Source organism: Apodemus sylvaticus, chromosome 4 (assembly GCF_947179515.1).
Source record: "Apodemus sylvaticus chromosome 4, mApoSyl1.1, whole genome shotgun sequence".
In the NCBI taxonomy this organism is placed as follows: domain Eukaryota; kingdom Metazoa; phylum Chordata; class Mammalia; order Rodentia; family Muridae; genus Apodemus; species Apodemus sylvaticus.
The window spans coordinates 20,556,292-20,575,549 of record NC_067475.1 but is presented as its reverse complement, the minus strand read 5'-3'; the positions used below and the strand labels follow the sequence as shown (position 1 = coordinate 20,575,549).

Below are 19,258 nucleotides of genomic sequence, written 5' to 3'. Positions count from 1 at the left end.
CTCCCAAGGGCTACTTTTGTTTACCTTACTTGAGCTCTTTTAATGAAAAATGTAGGAGAATTTGGCAACGAAGCCCATGGATGGTAAATAATCTACTTCCATGTTTATCTCAGCTGCGTTCTTCCTATAAAAGAAATTGGCGTAATTGCTCACACTGTATGTTCCTCTAGTGTGCTACTTCATTTATATGCTTTCCCATTCTTTTTACGAGGGCTGTGAGGGAGAGGGTTAGCATTTGACAACAGGCTGCTGCTTTGCAGAATAAATGAGCTTAATTCCTGGTGTGATTATTGCCATCCGTTTTATCCCATTTGAAGCTTCAAGGGATATAATAAGTGCCTTTGAAGAAGTTATGATCTAGAAGGAGGAATAAAGGAAGTGTGCCAGGGTTGAGGAGATAAGCCAGAACATGATGAATGTCACAGCTGAGATGCAACATTCTCTGAGAGTTCAGGAAGATAAGCTACAGAGTATTTTAAGAAAATCTGAACAAGAGTTAACATTTGAGTCTTGTTGTAATGGAAGGTAAGGTTTTAAGCGTCACTGATAGGAAAAATCATTAAATATGCTAGATAAAGATGCCTAGGATAAAAACACACAAAACTGAATAGTAAGTGATGCCTTTATGCAGATGTATTATACCAGTAAGCTGAGGGTAATAGCATCTTTGTATAAGATGGACCTTACTTATCAAAGAGAGTCTGTGGAGTCTACAACAGTTTAAACAGAAGCTAGGTGTGGTTGGAAATACACATTAGACACATGACTCTGATTTCAATGGACAGAGTCAGGTTAATAAAAAAATGTGGCAGAGCTGTGATGATACCAGGGGGAAGAGAAGGAAACAGTGATAAGAGGTCTTGAGCAGGCAGCATAGTGATTCACTCAAGTAGTGGATAGAAGATCAAACTTCCATCTCTAACAATGGCAAATCTAGGGTGGGTTGCTCTGTGAAATTTGCCAATTTACAGTACTATTACTAATTCCATGGGAGAAGAGACCTAAATGTGGATATTTATTCCTATCATGTTGGAGGCTGGAAGTCCAGTGTGAGGGTGTCAACGGGTTGGGCTCTTCCAGGTTTCAGACAGGCAGTCTTTTGCTGAGTCTTCACAAGGTAGAGATGGTTGGGAAGATGTGGAGGCCCCTTTATAATGACATCTATCTCATTCAGAAGAGCCTTACCCTCACCATCTAATTATCTTCCAAAATCCAGTCTCTTAAAACTCTCACCATGTGGATGAGAATTATCAGCTATTAATTTTGAATGACACAAACATTTGATGACAAAATAATTTTATTTAATGGACTATTGAGTTAGGGGTATAAATCTGGCATCTAAAGATATTCAAGGGACAATTTTGATTGTAGAATTATTATGTGTTCTACACATAATATGTAGATATTATACATATGTATAAATATGTAGAACTATTATGTGATGCAACAGTTCTAAAGTAACATACACATTTCAAACAATCATATATGGGGTTGATTTTTCTGAACAGACAATAGATCCCAATGTGTAGATCCAGGCTTTAATGATATCATGATATTTCTCTACTGCTCTTTGAAGGAAAAATATCCAAAGAGAAGAGTAGACTCATGAAAATAATGACTATTACTGGGTACTTCAATTTATCAGTCAAAATTCTACATATTTTTTATTAACTCATTCAATCTTTACAATATTCCAAGAAAATATTATTATTCTTTTAATAGATGTTGACTCCAAAAGTCAGGAAACTTTAAGTGACTCTAGGTCACATAGCAATAGTATTTGAGGAAGCAAATCTCAGGTATGGGCAGTTAACTATAGTTGACCTACAGAATTACCTTGAATGAAATGCCAGATGGGGAGTAAACAGTGGTTGACATGATATGGAAGCAGGAAGGCCAGCCAGCCAAAGGAAATTACAGTACCAGGGGAGGAAAATCAGTAAAAAGAGTCGAGAAAGCCAAGGGAAGAACATTTTTGACTATCAGGGTATTTCTTTTGGCAGTTTCTGTCCAAAGAATAATTTGGGATTGTGAAAAAATGGTGGTTATAAAACAGGGATCCTAGGAAGCCACCTCAAAGATCATGCATGGGAAAAATGAACAGCCATAGGAAACTGTGCAGTTCTCATGGTGGAAATGGCCACCCATGTTTCCAGGGAGAAGAAAAGAACCTTGTTGGACACTGTATATATTCTTAATGACAGTGTTTGTTGGTTTTTCTGATGTGGAAGTAAATGATCTTGAATGTAGCCCTGTGTAAGGCTTCAGGTTGTTTTCTATATCCTCCTTGCAGATATATGTAATACTTCTAAGACACGATCAGAATACAAATCATGCTAGATTGAAATTCTTCCCGGAAAACAAAACTACAGTTGTTGGAGAGCCATGGGGTCTGATTAAAGTGAATCTTCTGAACAATTCCATGAAAAATTGCTTCAAGAAGCACACAGCCAAAGACATTGAATGGCTTCTAAAATGTTTTATACACATAACTTACATACTCAGAATCTCCTAACCTGCCTTCCAAACAGACACACAAAAATTATGCAAAAATGTTATACTTTAAAAAAATTTTGAGTATGTTAATTACAGAATTGGGATAGAAATAGTCAATGCAAAAAAAAAAAAAAAAAAAAGACCAGTAAATTGCTCTCAGCCGTGAAAGCAGCCCAAGAGCGGTTTGTATCATGGTCAATGCTTTCCAGATAGACATTTATACACCCTCAGCATCTAGGGATCCAGCACTTAGCAGGAAAGAAATGTGAATTATGGATGAGACATTCTTACACCTCTTGGCTTTTTAATGATGCAGGAATACCAAAACCCTGGTAATAAGTAAATGGTCTACTCAACACTCTGAAGAGACGGTTCAGCCATGTTCACGGTTCAGGGACAGCCACTACCTTACCCATAACTTGAATAGGAACGCAGAGGCTCATTAGCTCAAAACGGCCCTCCAGTACCAAAATCATCCTTCTTGGCATACTTCCTGCTCTTTCTCACTGGCAGTCTGGCATCTCCAGGCTCATCTCATAGTCTTTACATTTCCAAGTTCTGCCCATCACCCTTTGGCATCCTTCCTTCTCCTTTCCTTCTCATTTCCCTTCTCAGTAATTCTTATTTAGTGATTCTTTATCACAGTACATGTACAAAATCTACTTGGCTTTCAGAGATTTGTTTCAGGGTCCTACTACAAAGGCTCTGTTCTATATTGGCTGGGACTTGGACATTGTGGTCTTACCACAATGATTTCTGCATATAGTACAGTCACTTAAGGACTAGTATTTTAAACTAGTATCTTAAACATGATTACACATCACTGTGTGAGTCCATTAAGGACAAACATATTGAGTCCTCAAGTTATCCATTCCCCCATTCCTTCACTTACTCATCTTAGCCACTACTGGACCTTGCAGGCAGCTCTTCAGCTCTCTTAGAACCCACATGGAAGCCCCGCTCTCTTAATTCACCACAAGGTGGGAAAGAAATCTCTACTCATTCTCACACTCCATATCTTCTCTGGGACTTCTCTCCACTGGTGGGTTGGATTTTTCTCATTGTGTTCATTGCTACCTTATTTCCTTATGTATTTTCTTAAGTGCAAACCACTGCTTCTACCAGCCCCATCAGGGCCTATTTGTAGTCTTTCAACTCCAAGTTTTCTCTCAGATTCAATGTTAACCCCACATTGGCCATTCTAGGTATGTGTTTAGTCTTCTTCCCACTCTAGTCATTCATCCATCCATGTAGATGTGTTCATATTCTAGTCTCAGTAGTAACGTCTTCTTTGTCAGGATCTCCAATCTGAGCATGTCTCCTAGTATTAGACTAAAAGTCCTCAACCTTCCCTAGTCTCCTGATCCAAAAATTCTCTTCTCTCTTTATTCATCTTTGGAGAGAACTCATCTCAAACACATTCTCCCATTGAGCCGTAGCAAGCGACACCAATCCCATCACCAATGATGCATACACATTAACAAATTCTTTATTTTTTGTTCATGCCCATTTCCAATTAGGCTCATTACAATCCCAAGATGACTAATCTGGGCAGGGCCTCTCCTGCTCCCCTTGTTCTTTTATTGATCTCATCCTAAAGCATCATATTTCACACAGCATTTGTTTGGTTTGGAACTTCTTATTTATCCTCCATATCCTGATCATATCACAACCATCTGCATGGCTAACAGTAATCTCCCCTCTCCATGGATACTCTATAATATTGGCCCTTTATGCTGTCTTGTCTTTGATGTAGTCTCTTCTCTCTAAATCTGAACCCTAGAAAGAAGGAAATCTTCCTGCTTTATGCTTAAAGCTAACTCCTTACCGCTAACACTGGATGACCATTAGTGTCTCCAAGGACTTGACCTTCCCATAAAGTTGCAGTTTGATAGTAATAGTCTTTCTGGGTTGTGGAAAACAGAATCATGAGACTATGGTGGGTGTCCAAAGAAGTGCTCATTTTCAATGAATACAACTACTTAGTCCTTGCAAGTTATTAGAAAAGATCATTGTTTGAATGTACCAAGACTATTAATTTTTATTTTTTAAAATAAATTCTGGGTATATTAAAAATATTTTTAATCTAGTTATATTATTATGGGTGGCTAGACAAAGAAAAGCAGGCTCCCTATCAGTCAGCTCAAGAAGCCCTGAAGCATCCTTTCATCTCTCTGCCTACCTCTCTGAGTTTGGCAGCTTTTGTAACAATTTTCCTGAGTTTTGTTAAGCCCTGGAGCAAAAAAATGGTCACCTGAAACTTAAAAGCTTCACTTAGCAATTTGGAAGCACTGATGTAGAATCAGAATGCCAGCAGTGACTGCCGGGGTAAAAGTCAAGGCCGACGGAAGACAGCAGGCATCTTTTATATGCCTTTCAGGATGCTTTCTTCCTGTGCACGCGCATGAAGGACCAGTGGGAGCAAAGCTGAGGTTGAGTTCACACAAGGAGATAAAGATGCTGGAAACTGTGAGAATAGTCTAGAATAAACTCAAATAGAGAGGTCAAGTATATTGAAAAGATGAAGTTTGGAGTATCACTGTTTCTTTTTTTCTCCTCCTCCTTGGGTGATTAAAGTAATAAAAATGATGTTTTCTTTTCATTATTTGTAAAGCCTTAAATCCTAATATAAATAGTCTAGAAATTAATAGAGAACAAGGTTATATTTGGAATAAGTCTTAAAACTCCCAGAGAGAAAAATACGTCTATGTAGAAATAAGTAATTCTACTCCCTATTAGCCATGCCTTCTCATAATAAAGACCCTAAATAAATCCTGAAATCTAAAACTTAAAAAGAGTTATTTTTCTGTGCATTTATTCTGTATGCATGTTTATTGAGTTTCTGACAGATGTATTTGTGATCCAGAGTAAATCATATACATTACCACAATCTGGTTTTCTCTTTGGGATCTCTGGGTACAGAGAAAGCTTTCCCTTAGATTAATCTAATTCTCAAATACCCTAATGTAGGCTCCAGGAGAGAACAGTAACTCTATAAAAATAAGATACAAAAAGAAAGGAATGAAACACTGAAAAGGAGGGAAAACAAAATGGTTTTGATGATGTTCTGTTGCCAAGGGTGAGATGCCCTCCTGGGCTGAGATTGCTAGGCAACATGTTAAAGGGGTAGGTGGCTTCATTTCCATCCTGCCACCTGTTGTCAGCTCCACTGTTGTCCATCTGCTACTGCCTCATGGCCAGCAGCAGGTGACCTCAAAACTAACTTGTCTAGTAAACTGACAGGGTCCTGGTTTCTGACATTAATCTATCCATGCATATTACACATATATCAGATAAAAAACAAGAAAATATGCCACAGGTTCCAATGACTGTGTCTACCTCCAGGACCCCTGGAAGGTTCAAGGACAACATTATGGAATTTGGCACAAAATTAGGACTAGATCCTATTAATGTTCCTACATAGGCATTGAGATTATGATGGTATTTGAAATGTGATTAAATCAACAAAGATGTTAGATTTATCTGAGTTCTAGTTTTAGGATGTTTCCTCTTTGGTGGCAGTCTAGCTGGCCAGGTATTGTCATAGGGATCTCTATGATGTCTCAGAATTCATATTCTCATTATCATCTTCTTATGAGACTTGGACTTAGCCCTATCCTATATTGTGCAAATGACTTACTTGATAAAATGACTCTTCTCTAGGGGGCATAAGAAAGGAAAAGTTGTGCTAACCTTAATACTTCTCTGACAATACCTACAAGATAAATATGTAAAGGTATAAATATATCTACAGCAAAAGGACTTCACAAATTTGGCATTCTCCCTTGACAGGGAAGATATAAAACAATAATAACTGTTGAATAGTGTAGCGAACTTCCCTTACCTGTGGTCGGTATGTGTTAGAAGGATGGAAGGGAGATACGGTATATGTTTCATTGTTGGATATGAAGACTGAAGAACAAATCACAAGAAGGAAAGCAAGCAGCCTGAAAAAAGAAAAAGAAAAGGAAGCAAACTCCTCTCCCTGCAAGCCTATATAGCCCAAGATAGTAAGTTTGTATTGTCTTCAATTTTTTGGTAATTGCTCATGGAATTTGAATAATAACATGTTAAAGGGTAAACAGAAGTTCAACATGAAGTCACATGTACTAGAGTGATCCTAAAGTCCCTGTTCCATGATACTGTGTGAAACATCCTTGTTCACATTAGAAGAATATCCAGGGGAGAAAAGTGACATGGGTTTTCTGTTGAGTTGGACCCTTGGCTCATTGCTTTGAGAGCATCACCAACTTCCTTGACTAGGCAGGCTGAAAGTGGCAGCTCAGCCCAAGCATCTGTGGCAGCAGCAGCTGCTGGAACAGCAGGCAGAGCCCTAGAAATGAAGGGACTTTGACGGGGAATGTTTGCACGTGGTCACTGGCGTCTAGCCTTATTATTATTAAGAATGAAGGCAGGCAGGCAGACTTAGGGGAGGGCAGAGCACCCCAGTGTGAACACTGGAAAGGAAAATAGCAGCATGAGGTGACATTGACCTGAGCAGGTGGAAGAGGCTGGCTGACTGTCAGCTATTCCCCATGGCCCAGCTTAGCAGCCAGGGGCCTGAAGGCCAGAGGCGGGGACAGCAGGCACAGGGCTGAGAGCTGCCTGCTGCAAAGCTGGCAGGGAACAGGAGAGAGAGACTGCTGCTCTTTTTGGCCTCTGCTTTGGTAGAGTGCAGGCACACTGCTGTGACAGGGGCTGTGGAAATAGTCACAGCAGCAGAAAGAAACTTCTCATTACTAAATGACCAGGGCATGTTTCAACACAGGAATAAAGACTACATAAAAACAGGACAGGTTTCACTGAATCTGAAGGCAGATTTAGTACAGTCAACACAATCACTAAGGGCTGGTCTGAGTCTTAGTGTGCTTGGTGTGCTGACCATGTGCTAAGTTATTCTCACCTAATAGAGTTCTGTGAAGATAATGCCCTCACAAAGCCCTGGACTGGGTCAGCACCAGGGACAGAGCAAAGGGAAGCTCCTAGCTCCTTAAGCTAAGGCAAGCAGAAAAACTTCTGGAGGAGGAGGCTAGCTTCTATGACTTTCATATCTTTGGGCCTCCATGATTTCTCTACAGTAGCTCCTTACACCCACTAGTGGACCTGGTAAGGAAGATTCACCTCCTTAGCAGAAGTAGATGGAGTCCATCCATATTTCTGTTTCTGCTGGAAATAGAGTACACAGAAATATTCTTTTTTTTTTATTTTTGAGTAAGGAGACAGATAATTCCAAGTAGACCAGTAAAACAAAGAGGTGGTTTTCTCTCCTTCCTACCCTCTCTAGTGATCAGTGATAAGTGATTTTGTGATCTTTAGTGATAAAAAAAAAACCCTGAAATTTAACCAGGAACCCTAATTGTGAGCCTTCTCTAGAGGGACGTTTGCCATGGTTGGAAGTCCTAATAGGAGAAAAGGGGGCAGGGAGGGAAGCGAAGGCAAATTCCACATGGCTGGACAGTCCTGAAGAATGAGAGTTTCTGGTCATATAGAAAGAACGTAAGAGCCACGTGTTCTCACGTATGCCTCTGTTCCCCTTCCTCTGCTGGCCCAATGTGGATATATCTTACTAGCTGCGAGCCTGTGAGAGGCCTAAGCCCAGACCAGAGCTGCTTTATTTTTCCACATAGGCCTTTAAAGGATCTTGGATTTATTATGCCTCTTAAGTGGCCCAGGCTAATGGCTTGGCATGGCTAATGCCTTGGTGTAATTGGTTATTGTGCAAGCTGCTTGTTTCTATGGTGGAATCCCATGTTGCTGCCTTTGCTGCAGTCTTTCATAGGCTTCTAGAATCAATTCAGGCCTCCTCCAGCTCCCTGTTGGAAGCAGATGCTGTAGCAAGCAGCTTCTCGGGTCCCAGGTAGAGTTCCTGGTGACATTGCTCTAGGATTCATGTACATGTAGACATGTGTGCTCCCATGAAGAAATGTGACAGAGATCCGGTGTCAATCACTCTTATGTCATTTTTGAGATACTTTTCAAAGTAAAACACATGGCAATGACAGTTTATCAGAGCACTGAGTAGGCTTGTACAGGACACTAACCGTTAGAGGTGAGTCTGGCTGCCAATAAGAAAGACAACCTCAACAAAGGACGGTGACCTTTATATTTCTAAGCACAAACAACCTAGATGATCCTAATGTTTATTATGACATTTATTGCCAAGGTCACGATATTTTGTTAAATCTTCCTAAATCTTTTGACCTTTGGTTCTGATTCTCCATTAAGGTATATGAAATAACCTAACCTTTGTGACTCAAAAACATTCTGTCAAAACACTATTTTAGAGTAGATCTCTTTTCAGTCTGGTTATGCGTTCACATGGTCTCCATACCATGCAGAAGAGAAGTAGCACCCAAGCCACATACTTCCTGACATAAGACACATATTTTGATGACACTGAGTGACTGTTTCCAAGAAGGCCAGGAGAGGAAAGCATTTATTTAGCTGTAAAGTCGTGTTTCATTGATGAGTATGTCAGTTATTTTTCTTTCACCATTGTATCCATATCACATATATTAACTAACATGATTTCATGGAGGAAGTTAGATACTAGTCACAGTGTATTTTTAAGTTGAAACAGCCATAGCATATCTCAGATCAGAGCACTGAACACTAACTATATGCAAATAGCCTGAGTAGCATGTCCTGTGGGTTGATGCCTATTTTGACACAAAAGGTTATAGGTGGCACCCACTGAGCCACTGAGTGTGACTGCCATTTTGACTCACAGGAGGATTTACATGATTTTTATTACCAACGAGTTCCACTTACTCCTTGAAATAATTTGTGCTTAACTGCCTTTAGTGCTTTGGTTGGTTTATTGCTATTGTTGTTGCTTTGTGTTTTTATTTTATTTATTTTTTTGAAACAGGTTCTGAATATGTAGCTGTCCTGTAACTCTCTGTATAGGCTGTCCTTGAATTCACAAAGATCCATTTGGCTTTGCCCCCAAGAGTGCTGGGTTAAAGGTGTATGCCCCCATATCCAGTCAGTGCTTTGGTTCTTGTCTCCTGTAAATCATGGTCTTTTTTTGTCAAGTTGAAAATCTTAATTGTAGTAGCACTAGTTGTTATTTTTTCAGGAAAAACTGTGTTAAATTTGAGTATTATTCCTGAGTTGATTCCTCACCCAGATATTGTTGTGAGAACAGCTGCTTATACCAACTCTCTTTAGGACAGAGAACAAGTTCACACACCTCAGCCTAGTGCACCATTGGCTAACAAAAGACAACATTCTGCACTTATTAAACCCAGCTTCTTATACCTTTGTTTTTTATAATACAACATTGATATATTAATGTGTTAATATGGGTTTATAATTTGAGAATAAATTAAAATAAAATTCGCAATCAGGTATTTATTGGTAGATGATACATCCTATTGTTTTACTGATAGAAATAGTCAATAGCTCATGTTCTAGCTCTGCACAGCAGTTTATTATGGGATTCCTGATTAGTGGAGAAAGAGAGAGAGAGAGAGAGAGAGAGAGAGAGAGAGTTCTCTGCCCCCACTGCTACTAAGTGGTACTTTGTTGATTGTTTACTTCTCTCTCTTTGAAAGGGGCTCCCCAAGCCACTCTAGGCGCACTCTTCATGAACGAAAACTCCTTAGCATGACTTCTGAGAAATTAAACACTGAGCCTTAGTCTTGGACTGACTCCAACCCAGACTTGGTTTTCAAAATTTCTTGACATCAAGGTCACAGCCAATAGGCAGCTCAGATTTTGTTATGTTGTCTGTCCTGCCAAGAAAACTGATAATGATAAGGTGCTGCCTTCTGGCATTCTATGTTGACTGTAGGGATGGGGTGTGCATTCTACATTGTTGGGTACAATTACCTCCCAGAATACAATGCATCTTCTTTCAGACATCCCAGGGAGATAATTTGGATGTAATGAAGATCTATAGTAATCAGATAATTACTATCGATTGCTCTTTAGATGTCTTGATGAGGTAATTAGGGCATACTGGAAAGAAGCTAGAACTGATTGATTGGCATGACTGTAATCTCAAAGATTTCTAATTATGTTTCCTTTCTTCTAATGGCTTATAAACAAACATCATTTTAGCTTTAGAATTTGTCAGGTGCCAGGTTCACTGGGAACATCAGCTTTCTCTATTATGCTAACTAGACACTGAACATGATCAACATAAGCTCATTATGTGTTCCTGCTGAAGCAGAAGCAACTGCAATTAACCCTCACATCTCTTCCTGGTTTCACAGGCTGACAGAAGATTCTTGTCAGTGAATGGGGTGTGTGGTGTCAGGGAGGGTGGCTATGTGTGATAGTAGGCTTGCTAGATCTGTAGGTCCTACTGGGGACCCTGGGAGTCTGCTGAGGTAAGCACAGCAGACCTAGGGCATAGTGACATGGATTCTGTGTCAGTGTGGCTAGCTGCCTGCTCAGTTCCTGTCACAAGTAATAGCTACTCATCTCTTTGGCAGCCATGGAGGAGAGCAGGTCAATACTATCAGACATCTGGACCACACAGGCATTTGTGCCAGAGGGACCTTGCCTCATGGTTTCCATTAGACACTAATTAGAGGACTCCCTATCTGAGACTATGTTCCCCATTATCCTAGTATTTTCTATGCCTCAAAGGACCTTTCAGCAGTTGGTGATGGAAGCTAAGAACCCAGGAAGCAGCAGTTTCACTGGGCTGTTTGCATCTTATCCATGATGTTGTAGAACTCAGTAGTGACTAGACGGCCAGAGAGTGACTCAACAAATGCAAAGCACATGCTTCTTTGGGTATCTCCCAACATAGACCCAACTTGTCCCTTGTGGTCCCTCTATATTTCATACTTTGGTTGATCTTCAGTGCATGCAGATAGCATTTTGAATGAACAACTGTATTCTTGAATTTCCTCTTGTTGACAGAAATACCACCTCCAAAGACAACCATATTTTGCTTTATTTTATTTACAATTATAGTTATTTTCCTGAATCCCCACTTTTAAAAGGTCATGAATTACACAGTATTTTAATCATTAAAACTTTGGTAACATGAGAACAGTACAAGGGATGTTCATTTCATGCATTGATATTAATAACTTACAGTAAGCTGCTGTTTGGATAATTTCAGCTGTAGTTGGAAATGCTTCATTAAGTCCCATTAAGCAGCTTGAAGAGTGGAAGTGAATATAGACTTTGTCTTCCTGTTACATCTCTATACTGTAAATGAAGGATGGAGTGGGGTTATTTCACCTAGAATTTTTTAGAGATGGGGCAGTCTTTTTTAAAATCTAATCTGGGTAGCTGTTTGGTTCAGAAACTTTTGTTTTTAATATTCCCTATCTGTATCCAAAGGTTTTTCTCTAAGAGGAGATAGATAGATAGATAGATAGATAGATAGATAGATAGATAGATCCTCCTTTAGGCTCAGTTGGTAAAGTTCTGGCCATGAAATCCAAGAACCTATTTTACAAAAAATATTGCATATGAATGATAGCATAAACTTGTAATTTCAATACCAGGGATAGAGAAGAGTCACCCTCTGAGGTCCACTGCCTAGTCTATTTGAAGAGGTCCAGGATTGTGAGAAACGCTATCTATGAACAAAGGTGGACATCAAATGAATGTCACTCAATGTTTTTATTTGTGCATGTGCATGCACACACATACACATACACACACATACACACACACATACACACACATACACATGAAATTTTAGTAACTATGACTTAGGTACTTTATACATTTCTGTATATAACTAAACCATAAACAACTGCACTAAGTATCTAAAATAATCCACATTTTTGGTTGTTGTTGGTTAGTTTTATCAAATGTAACAAAGGAAGTCACCTTTTAATTATCAGCTCCTTTCTCTCAAATTTCAATGAATCTACTTTCTTTTTTTAATTTTCTTTTGAAAAATCTACTTTCTTATTGGTTTACCTCTATTTCTATCAATATTTTTCTTATATTCATATTACTTCCCATTCTCAGTGTCAGTCTCTTTTTGTTGCCAACTACAAAAAAAAAAAAAAAACTGTTGCATTTTCTCACATGTGGTATGACACAAATTCCATAGGCTGCTTGCCAATGTGGCTTAAGACCATGCAAAATGGTCAGTATTTCATACTAAAGGTCCCGGTCCCACAGGTGGTAGTATTCATGGCATTAGTGAAGTGCAGTACTTTATCCAACAGACATGCTGAAGAAACTTATCGACTTGATGAGAGGTCTGATGGAAATTAGGCAGTTCTGTCAATAATATACCTTGCTTTGGGGTGTGTCCTTATAGGAAGTTCTACAACTGGAGAGACAAATGGGAGGACAGCTTCTAGAAGAACCCAAGGCTCTTCATTTTAAAGGTAGCATCCATAACCTGCGCCTGTCAATTCATGACATCGCCCATTCCCTCTGGAAGAGCAAATTGCTGGCTAAGTATCAGGTGAGGCTACCAAGAGACACTCACTACTTGGATATGGATATAAGAGAGATGATTGAGATGTAATGGTCATAGATATCTCTTTTCTTGGAGACACTGCCATTGTCTCCCAGGCCAACACTTATTTCTCCCAAACAGTATGGGTCCAGGTTCTGAAAAATATCCAATAAACATACTTAAAGGAATAGTTTTTAAAGTATTCTTATGATAACTGTATTGTTATTTCAGTAAGCTAGTTTTCAGCATTTACTTCATTAGTAGAAACAGCCTCAAGTGCATCCCAAGAAGGAAGTGGGGCACTGTGACCTGATCTAACACACATTGGTTTTCCATCTTGGTAGCTAGCATAGTTCTGCACTTTGCAGGAATCAGAGTTTGGTGGCTGACATGGCTAGTTAGTGAATATCACTGTCACTCACTGTTTCTGGATTTCGCACCAGAACTTCAGCCTAAATACCATATTCATTTGTGAATCCTTTCCTTGGCTTAACTGTCACAAGTGTATAGGATTGACTCTGTACAGTAATTTTGACAGTGACAAGTGAGGATCTGGCATGGGCTTCATGCCTCTCAGGCTAAGTAAGGACTGTTTTGTGAGGACTCATTTCCAATTTGAGTGATCTTTAGCTGCCCCTGCCATGGGCAAAGGTAAAGGCATGAAAAGATGTGGGGCCATCACAATGTCCTGTGGTTAGCTCTTCTCTAGTGTGCCACACCAGGGATTTCTTTTTAATGAGACATGGTAAGAGTGTGGGAGGTTTAGTTTAGGATCTTCCTAAGCTCTTTAATCACCTCATTGACAATGGCTGCTTTTCTAAATGAGAGGCAGATACTCTGCTTCGGTGTGGTTTCCAGAGTTGATTCCGTGGGTTCCAGTCTCCTCACTGTTCAATATTAGCTGTTTCTTAACCTCTCTGCACCTCTGTCTTTTTCTGTGAAGAGAGGTAAGGCTATATTTGTGCAGAGAGCAGTCATGAAGTTGGATGAGGTGGAGAAAGGAAAAGCTGTAGTGTTTGATGGATACACCCAGCATCTCTTGTTTATGGCTACCACCCCTTGCCTTGCAGGAAATTCCATTTTACCATATCTGGAGTGGCTCTCAAAGAAACCTCCACTGCACCTTCACTCTGGAAAGACTCAGCCTAAACACAGTGGAGCTGGTTTGCAAACTCTGTGTGCGGCAGGTTGAAGGAGAAGGGCAGATCTTCCAGCTCAACTGTACTGTGTCAGAGGTAAGACACTCTTAAGATCCTGGAGAGGGTCCTGGGAAAGAATGGTTGGGGGGGGGGCAAAGCTTTCCCCGTGTAAGCAACATGGAAGACTTCCCAAACCATTCCTATGACTTTAATGCAACTGGAAAAGGAATCACTTTTTCCAAACGAAGTTTTCTTATGCCATCCATTTAATATTCATACTATGACTTATAAAAAGAGAACAAGACATGACAGTAAATCCTGGCAATCCCCAACACTCCTGAGAATTGCTTCAAATCCAAGGCTAGCTGAGCCTAAATTGTGATTTGTAGGCCAGCCATGGCCAAATAGTGAGACCACATTCTAACACACTACGAGAGAAACACAGTTGAGATCTGAACTTCAAGTGAAAGGCTTTAGTAGCACATGCATGGCACCTTCCACCAGTGTCCTTCCTCTGCCCACCTTTCTCTCACAGGGACTTCTATCATTTTGTCGTAATCATGTGCTACTGAGTGGAATGAAGGAAAAGAGGGATGCCTGCTAGCCCACTTTGCTCTCATATTGAAAGGAGAAACTTTTAGGTCTCCTTTCTTTCTCTAACCTCCAAATATCAGAGAAGATGTCCTTTACTGCAGAGTGGGGGAGATACTCCAGGAATAGAAGAAAATCCATACTCCCCATAGCGGTCAGTTTTGCTTTTGTCCCTGATGATTTTCGCACACACACACACACACACACACACACACACACACACACACACATCTGGGCAGTTTTATACATTCATATTCCAGCAGTAACAATAGTTGCTGTTATTTCAAACCTCTCTGTAAGGAAATAGGAGGTACCCATGACCTTCTCTGTCCCCTTTGGATGCAAAGACTATGGGTTTGAAAAGCGGTAAACCTTCATGTTGGAGGAACAAAGGAGGGTGAATACGCCATTTGCTCAGAAAGCTGCCCCTTGAGGCCCCTTGGAGCCCAGCTCCATACTGCTGTGTGAGCTACAAAGCCTGTGAAAACTACTACAGCCAGCGGAGTGTGATTTAAAACACTTTTTTTGTCTTCTGCTTGAAGATGACTGCAATGTCAGTCTGTTCAGCCTGTTTTGTGCCACATGTCCTATTTAAAGATGATCTTCCTTAGCAAACGAGGCAGAGGTGGGTGGGGGGAGCATGCGAGCTCACGGAAGCCCCGATCTTCTTTCCCACAGCCTGTGAGGCGCGGCCATCCTCTCCTCCTGTAGTTTCATGAGACTTTTGACTCATAAACAACTTTAGTCACAGACCTCGGTGACATTCATAAGGAATGATCTCTGTGTCAGGGTGCCATGGCAACCGCCAGGCCTTTGGATGCACAGCCCTATCTCCCAGGCACACAGCACCACCCCTGCTGGCTTCGGAGGGTGTTTTCACTTTCCTGGCCCAGCAGGTCTGCAAAGTTCAATAACCACCCAGCTCCTGTCACAACAAAGGCTGTGGAATTTTGGAGGGGGGGTGAGGAGTCTGGCCCTTTGATGCACGCTTTCTGTTCAGCATGAACATTTGCTGCTCCCTGAAAAGGTGGATCAGATGCAGCCACAAAGAAATAAGAGCTGCTCTGAGTTCTCCCCCACCAGCGAGGCCTGCTAGCTCCTCACACAGAAAGGGCAGTTTTGCAAAGTGTGATCACAACTTAAGGACTCCTTTCTGGTGCCAACACAGAGAAAAGATTATTGCTTTTGCAACTTGGCAGTCTGCTCAGAGGCCAGCCCTGTAGTCACGAGGCAGGCATTTGCCCACGTGTGACAGACAAGCACATGAATCTCAGACTGGAAAAAATGACCAGACTAGGAAAAATGCTGGGGATTCAGGAGCACTCTACTGCTTGTACTTCTGGGTCCCAGTACCCCATCATTGTGGTTTGAATACAGGTTATTCAATATTTTAATAATAATAATAATAATAATAATAATTATTATTATTATTATTATTATTATTTGAATACAGGTTGGGTTTTGGAAGAGGGAGCAGGTTTCTGGTACTGATGCTGATGCTGAAGCAATGTGAGACTCTAGGCAGAATAATGGGCTCTGAGGAGTCCAGGGACCCAAGCTCTTATCAAGAACTGAGAATTGGCCCAGTATGATTCAGAAGTTGGTATAAATAGAAAAAGAGGCTTCATTTGTAGTTTCTTCTGAGCCCTGCTCCTTCCATCACACGGCAAGCTAACAGAGTCTAAGGGTTCTAATTCCAAAGACAAATCCCTGGAGAATTATCTGTCTTGTTTAGAATACATTGTCTTTTCCTTTTCCCTCTAGTGACCTACTAATGAAGGTCATTTCCTAGCAGTCATTTATAAAATCACACAACTCAGGGCCTCTAGAGCCAGGGGTAGAACCTTTGACCACCACAGGGACCAGTCTGGACCAAGCATGCATACTTAGGAGCCACCACCTGTTCTTCTGTCCCCTCTACCAGACGCTCCTAAAGATGCATCTCACTAAAGAGAAGAGATCTAAGAAGGAAAAATACCTAGAAAACTAAAATGTTGGTGTGAATGGATGTCAAGATGAAAATGATGGAAGATATTTCTTTTTTTGTTTGTTTGCTTCTTTAGATAGGGTTGGGGTAAGAAATTTGTCCAAAGTAAAAATATGGTACAGAGAAGGAAGGAAAACTTGAAATGTTGTCTTAGGCTTTGTTGTCATTTTAGCAGTAGCCAAAGACCAATCCTAATAAATTTCTAAGAGAATAGTTCACTAGGAATATACCCAATTATCTTCCCCTTATCATTTCTTTATGCTTAACCTGGTATATCATTATTTCTTAGGACTGTTGAGAAAATTCAATACCTGAACATTTAAGAAGTGCCATGAGTAGAACTTGCTCCACAGCACATAATCATATCCACTATTCTTCTATTGGAATAACTGGCTTTAGCAAGCATTGCCTCTCTCATCAATGGAATCCATTGCCAGTTTAAGTATCACATGTCCTGTTCTCAAAAATGCAAGATAAAGCTCAGATTGTACAGATGGTTCAGAGCACTTTCTGTTCTTGTACAAGACCTGGGTATAGCTCCAGTATCCACATTGCAGATCACAACTATCTGACTTCAAGGTCAGTCTGGTATAGAGAGTGAGTTCTTGGATAGCCAGGGCTACACAGAGAAACCCTTTCTTAAAAAGCCAGAAAGAAAGAAGAAAAGAAAGAAAGAGGGAAGGAGAGACAGAGTGACTGAGACCTAGGGAGGGAGGGAAGAAGGAAGGAAGGAGGGAAAGAAGGAAGGAAGGAGGGAAGGAAGGAAGGAAGGAAGGGTGGAAGAAAGGAAGGGTGGAAGGAAGGAAGGAAGGATGAAAGGAAGGAAGGAAGGAATGAAGGAAGGAAGGAAGGAAGGAAGGAAGGAAGGAAGGAAGGAAGGAAGGAAAGAAAGCTCTTAAGATATAAAGGGGGTTTATGGCTTCCATAAACTATATAAAGAAAACTACCACCCAACTAAAATTGTGGGTTGATCACCCAGAACAGATGTTTGGTTAATGCTGAAAAATCATATGCTTAACTAAGAAAATTATAACATCAAAAGCAGATGGTTCCACTATCATAAAAGATTATTGTAATAAACATTCTGTGAAAGTAATCTCTCCTTTTACCTGGAAGTAAAGGAAGAGCCAGTAGAAACTGAAAATTGCTACATGAAATTTTAACATAAATGTATATGTGCATTTTCTCTGATTACCTTCAATGTATTAAAGTATACTATCACCCATCCAAAAAGTGTAGTACAAAGCTTGTTTCATAGATTGCAGAGACATAGGCAAAGTAACCAAGTTAAGAGTTAGGGCAATGCCCACATAAAATGGTGCTGGTTCCTTTCTCAACAGGAAGGGACAAGCTGAGTGTGTGAGGCTTTCCTGAGACTATTATATATCTATTTTAAACTAGCCTTTCTTAACCTCAGGGTTTACCAATGAGAAGACTCAAGCCCTCATTCACACTTAGTTAGAAGGAGGCAGAACACTCCACTCTGCAAGTGGAATTTATCAGGAATAGGTTTCACTGTCTCCCCATCACAGCAAAACAAACAAGCAAAACAAAGAGCAAACAAACAAACAAAAAACACCTGCTCCCATTTAGGCAAAGAGTAATTTGCGTAGCTTCAATGTACAGAGCGCCATATGAGTAGTACGGGGCAATCTATTGATAAAACAACAAATTCAATATTCTGCCTACAGAGAAATTAAGAGAGCAAAGGAATTTGCAGTCCATCCAGTCAGTCCACCTGAGGACTACTGAAGAGCTATGGCCATGTCCTGCCTGGCCTCCAGTTAGGGTGTCTTGGTATATATGAAGAGGGGTGTTGTAGCACATGCCCTTTGGGCCAAATTTTAAGGCATGTGCATAGATACTAAAGGAAAAGAAATGTCAGAGGGCTGCTTCTAGAAGTGGTAGTACAAATGAAAAGCAGGAGATCGTGCCAACACTCGACTGGGGCAAGTAACACTAAGATGGCAACCTGAGAAGGGTTGGGGCCAGACTGAGAAGTGAGGGGAACAGTGTTGTAGAGGTTCCCTTCTCCAAGTTGGAACTGGAGCTCAGCTTCCTCCATCTCCTGTAGAGCCCCGCACAGGCCTAGGTGAGGGCTGTACATATCCCTCACTGAGTAAACAAAACTGGGGCCAAACTTTTAAAGAAGAACTAAGTCCAATTCTTTTGACACTATTCCACGGTTTTCACCAGAAGGCAGTTTTTGAAGCTGAATCTATGATGTCAGCATTGCTTTTTATGAAAATTAGACATGCAACTGCTAAAGTCCAATACCTATGACAAAACAGACACAAAAACTCTCAACCAAATTCTGATCAAGAGGTTTTATCCCAAGCATGAAAGGGTGGTTTAATACATGCAAACAAAACATCATGTATCATATGTACAGAATGAAGGATATAAGTTATATGAGCAAACCTGATGTAGGAAAAGCATAACACAATTCAACTCTAGATGTTAACAACCTTGACAAGATTATATATTGAAGGAGCATACATGAACATAAAATGTAATGTATGGTAAACCCACAACTTTATCATACTGAGTAGGGAAAAGCTGAAGGTATTTTCCTTTAAGACAGAGGCACATATATAAGGATACATCCTCGTATCTCTTACTAAAAATAATACAAATATACAGAGCAATTTC

At 40.4% G+C, this 19,258-nt stretch overlaps 1 protein-coding gene across 1 annotated transcript in view; it reads left to right on the top strand.

Moving 5' to 3' along the window:
* The window catches only part of Unc5c (unc-5 netrin receptor C), a 197,347-nt gene that overhangs the window by 171,763 nt on the left and 6,326 nt on the right, over nucleotides 1-19,258 (top strand). The window contains exons 14-15 of the mRNA XM_052178827.1: nucleotides 12,746-12,895; nucleotides 13,960-14,124. Coding sequence (XP_052034787.1) covers nucleotides 12,746-12,895; nucleotides 13,960-14,124 — 315 coding nt within the window. The remainder of the gene's footprint in view (nucleotides 1-12,745; nucleotides 12,896-13,959; nucleotides 14,125-19,258) is intronic.